The 5,296-nt window shown below is 29.6% G+C and overlaps 1 protein-coding gene across 1 annotated transcript; it reads right to left on the bottom strand.

Annotated features, from left to right (window-relative positions):
• Positions 1–3,031: 3,031 nt before the first annotated feature.
• Positions 3,032–4,195, bottom strand: LOC112507324 (bZIP transcription factor 11-like). The gene has a single exon (XM_025111870.1). It carries the CDS (start codon positions 3,667–3,669, stop codon positions 3,172–3,174), a length of 498 nt encoding a protein of 165 aa, XP_024967638.1. The 5' UTR covers positions 3,670–4,195; the 3' UTR covers positions 3,032–3,171.
• Between the last annotated feature and the right edge of the window lie 1,101 nt (positions 4,196–5,296).

Raw genomic sequence — 5,296 nt, 5'->3', positions numbered from 1 at the left:
TATTTTATTCAAAAATAAAAACATCATCGCTTTATCAAAATCACATAAAGTCATATTATAACATCGACTGAGATAAAGAATAAAATGAAATATTAAAAACACGATGTATCTCGCTGCATTGCGCGAGTACTCTTCTAGTTTTAATAAAAGCAAAATATGCTAATCATTACGCTATTACTGATTTTTTTCGATGACAAATGTTTAATCACKTCTTGAGATTAGTCGACTCACATAGCGGCTTGGATATCCAGGTTAATAAAAAAAACAATTAAAATTTTCTTAAATTATTTACTTCAATGTTTTTTTTATTATGTATTGTATTATAAAAGTTACAATAAGTAGTTATTTATGCAAAAAGTTAATTACCGACAACCTCAACTAATCTCATATGGGACCCGTTTTCATTGACACCAATGTGATGAAATATCTTTTTGGCTTATTCAGCAGATAAGGCTAACTTCGGGTAGTTATTTCTAAGCTTACGTTAACACAGGGGAAAACCTATTAAGAGGGAAGTGGGTTCATGTGTACTCGCTCACTCGATTATTGTAAGAGAAAAATTGGCGTTTGAAAGGTGCATGTGCTTGATTTTGAGGAGTTTCCTTAAATACTTTGACACCAAATTCGTTACAGAAAATAAAAAATGGGTAAGATTGTTGACTAAGATCATTAACTCAGTCCATATAATGTTATTTCTGAAAATATTAACAGCTTAAATATCGTTGAAAGAACCGAACTCACAACCCCAGATACAAGATTAATTGTTCTCCCATTTTTTATTTGCTAATTTTTTTTTCATGATTTATTTTTATTCTCAACACTAAATAATCTTAAAAATCGTTGTTTATTATCTCATTTTCAAGACAGCATATATGTATTTTAAAGATCAAGATCGATTCCGTTTGAAAAAATGTATTTTATTCTTCAAACCCATACAAGTAACTCTTCTCTGATCAAACTACGATAACTTTCCCCTCAGGTTAAATCACGATTTTACGGCCTCAATTTAAAGGTGCATCCACTCAAAGAAACTCATGTATCAATCGGTGGTGCATTAACATATAACTAGAACAGTACTCGCATAATGCAACGAGATACATCTTGATTTTAATATTTTATTTTATTTTTTATCTCAGTCGATGTTATAATATGATTTTATGTGATTTTAAAAAAAACGATGATTTTTTTATTTTTTAATAAAATATAAATTTGAAGATATCATAAAATTTTGACAAAAATATATCGATATTAATATTAAATTAACCATTTAACATTCCTCATTTTTTGCGTAATTTGTTAATCCAATTTTTTTATCTTATAATTTAATTTATGTTCAATAACGAAGTAATTTATATTTGATTTAATAATATAATTTTTTTTATAAAGATAACAATTAATTATTTTGTTAGAACTCGATAATTATCTTAATTATATTTTAGATTATTTATATTTTAAAATGAGATGTTTATCATCTATTTGATTATGTTTATCCGCAGTTAGTTACACGAATTCAAACATCGAGCTTTAATAAGTTGTACTTATGCATAATTTACTTATAATCTTAAATTTTAAGTAATATGCATCAATATACGGTACTTCATACATAAAAAAATAGTTTTTAAGAATTTTTATCAAATACTTCATAATATGGTATAGATATAGTTTTAATTTTGTAAACAATTTTTAAATCACAATTTTAATATCGTCTGTTATAAATTAAAATATTATCACTACCAATTAAAACAGGTTATTTTTACGATTATTGCACGTCAATAAAACAAAATCTACAAACTTGACAATAACGCATGTTAGTTGTATTATGTTATTGTTTTATTTTTAAATGGTCGTCTTTTTTATATTTGATTCCTAATTAAATATGGAGTAAATTGCAATTTTTGTCCCTGTGGTTTGTTGGTTTTCTGTTTAGGTCCCTATAAAATTCTTATTGCAAGAAAACTCTTATCATATGCAAAAAGTGCTTGATTTGGGTCCTTAGTCTAATACCGTTAAATTTTCTCCCGTTAAATCCCCTCATGCGACTTTTGAAAAAAATACACAAAATTTTACTAATATTGGCAAAAGTGAGTAAAACGACGTAACGACTTTGCTCAAATATATAATTGGTTTAAGTTCGAATTCTACGAGAGACGTGATCGAGCCTTAGTCGTTGACCCAACACTAAAACACATCCTCACATGTGTTAATTGATGTTTGTGTAGATTAATATGTCTCTATAGATTGAATATTTTGGTTTACGAGAGTTTTCCATACATAGAAGTAACACGTAATCGCGAGGGGCAAATTTGGAAGGAAAAAAAAACTTAGCTTTATGTATAAAGCTTCCCTTATAAGCTTATTGAACAAGTCACTTTATATATCATCATACCACTACCAAACAATTACGTATAACTTATCAAATAAGCTACGAGCCTCATAAAACTTGTTAAACATGCCTTTATTTTCATTATAACTTACAGCTTTTTTATTTTCTTATTAAGAGAAACTATACATTTTTGATTTATAACCGAATAGTTTTATTAAACTACATGACAAATCAAATATTCATTTTCTGTGATAAAAGAATTATACTGTAACTTCAATCTTTATTTAAAAATACAGTGTTATTTATAAAGCATCAAAAACCAAACATCCTTCAAATCTATTAATAATATGATATAAACAATATTTCATGTTATTATTTTTTATTAACCTGGATATTCAACCCGCTATGCGAGCCGACTAATCTCAGGGCGACCACCTGTTTTGCAGATAGCCCGGAGTCACCGCATTTGAACATTCGTGACCACAAGGGGATTTTTATTCCTCCTTGGATTTGAACTTAAGACCTCCTGGTACTTTTGATCTTTGAAGGCAAGCTCAAACCAATCAGACACCAGTCTTGTGGCTAATATTTCATATTTTTTACGTATAATATAGAGCTTAATTAATTATTATTAATCTCATAAACTAGAGAAATACATTACAATCCATTAAGATCCCATAATAAGCACATAATTTGATACCCAAAGGACCCAAAAAAAGACCCTACAAGATGCCAATACTTATATACCCTTAATGTTATTACTTTTGAAACTTCTTGCAAAATTACCATCTTGACCTTATAGTTTTAGAAATGACCACTTTCTCCTTGCCTCTCAAACTTCATTCAACTCAGTACATAATCATGTCAGCAGAAGCCAAGATCGGCTGGCAAGCATAGAGATGACTCAGTGAGTTGTACATAAACTCGTCGCCAAACTCAGAACCACCAGCGCCGCTGCCGCTGCCGCTGCCGCTGCCGTCGTATTGATCCTCGTCAAACCCACACCCAATTCCGGTGTCAATGGGTTGTTTCATGAAGGTGATGATTTCATTGAGTGACTGCAGCCGGTGGCTGAGCTCTGCCACCTGAGCACCGAGCACTGAGTTCTCAGCCTCCACAGTCATATAATGCTGTGTGGTCATACTGATACTGGAAATGATCTGGTTATTCTCCTTCCTGAGTTGACTCAGCTGAGTCATGAGATCATCCAGGTGCTTTTGCTTCCTCATTCTAGATCTCCTCGCTGATTCTCTGTTTGAAACCATTCTTCTCTTCTTCCTATCATCAATTTCTTCATGAAGATATGAACCCCCTGACGATGTCGTTGTCCCACTTGACGACGCCATTAAAGTACCAAAATTAGAACTCGAAAAGTTGCAGATTTCGAGACAGAAATTGGTGAATATAACCAGGACCCAGATGGTAATTAAGCTTTAATTTGATTATTTTATCACCTACAAGAATTATAGATATAGATAGATATAGATATATGGCTAATTTATAGAGGAACGAACAATCATGAAATGAAATAGAACCAGTAGAGGAAGACAACTGAGAAAGATTGAACTAAATGGGTTCTTCGCCAATATGTGGAATTGATCATACACCCAGAAACAAACAATTCACTAAGAATTTGAGACATCTATTTCAAACATTAATAACGATAAATTGAACATGAATCTTGGTCTTTTTAGGTTAAATTGGATTGAAACAGGGGGATTTTTGCTGGTTTTAGCAAAATCCCAGATTAGAATTTGGGGATTCGAAGATGATTGATGAAGAATGTTTGAAACTTAAGATGGGGATTTGGGTCTGAATCTTGAATCTGAAGGGCAAACAGAGCAATTCCTCTATCAGATCAAGAACAGAGCCTGGCGATGGAGCTTGAGGATCTGAAGAAGAGGAGAGAAAGAAGGGGAAGAGGCTTGGGAAGGATTGTGGGTTGGATTTATAGGGAAATTTTGCCAAGAAAATATTCCACTTTTTAATTATTTGGTGTTTTTCTAATACAATTTTAATAATAAACATTAAAATTATTATAAAAACATTATTGTTTTTTTAATCATTTTTTTTATTATATTTTCAAATAAATATGTATACTCTTTACTTATGGATCCACTACAAGAATTTCTTATAAATATCATAATGTCACAAAAGATTTTCTATTAAAAAATTTATGATGGTATCATTTGAATCGTTAAGAGGTGTGAATTTTGTTTGACAGAAAAAAAGAAGTTGACTCTTAATGGTTTTAAAACCTCCTGAATGATTTTGTATCATGGGTCTTTCTTAACCATTCGGCGCCTTAATTTCATTGTAAACAATTACCAAACAATTATATTTCATTTTGCATTATATCATGAAAGTCTCTTAATCATTCTATACTAAATCATTCAGCAACTGCCAAACAACTCTTAACACTTCATTGTATTTTATTATGAATTTAATAAAAATTATATAAATATAATTTGTTAATAAAAATTGTTTTATATTGTATCATGTTTTTTGATATTTTTATAAAAATATAATTATAAAAATATATGAATAATTTATTAAATAAAATTATGGTCATAAAAAATATATAAATAATCTTATTGTTAATTAATATTAATATAATTTTTTATTTAATAAATTATAAATCCAACATTATGTGTCGATTTTCTTATAAATTTTTTAATATTAATGAATATTAAAAAAACACAAAATATAATTTGTATTACAACACAATAAAATATATTATATGATAAAAATACAAATTTAATACATAAAATTACATTATTGTTCGTTTAAAAGTTCTTAAAGTTGATGTTTGTACTATCTTCTTTGTAGTTCGATCATTGTTGTGTGATTCATTTCCATCAGTTCCATTAGGAGTACTCAAAAACCCGACCAACCTGATCAACGCAACCCAACCCAACGCGAAATAACTCAACCCGAAGCAACACGATGTCTAATCGAGTTGTAAAATTTTCA

This window comes from Cynara cardunculus (assembly GCF_001531365.2).
Source record: "Cynara cardunculus var. scolymus isolate 2C chromosome LG 2, CcrdV1, whole genome shotgun sequence".
Lineage (NCBI taxonomy): Eukaryota > Viridiplantae > Streptophyta > Magnoliopsida > Asterales > Asteraceae > Cynara > Cynara cardunculus.
This window is presented reverse-complemented; position numbering and strand designations above follow the sequence as displayed.

What these genes read in the sequence shown, in the direction of transcription:
- LOC112507324 (XM_025111870.1), bottom strand. Translation starts at nt 3,669, where the DNA reads ATGGCGTCGTCAAGTGGGACAACGACATCGTCAGGGGGTTCATATCTT.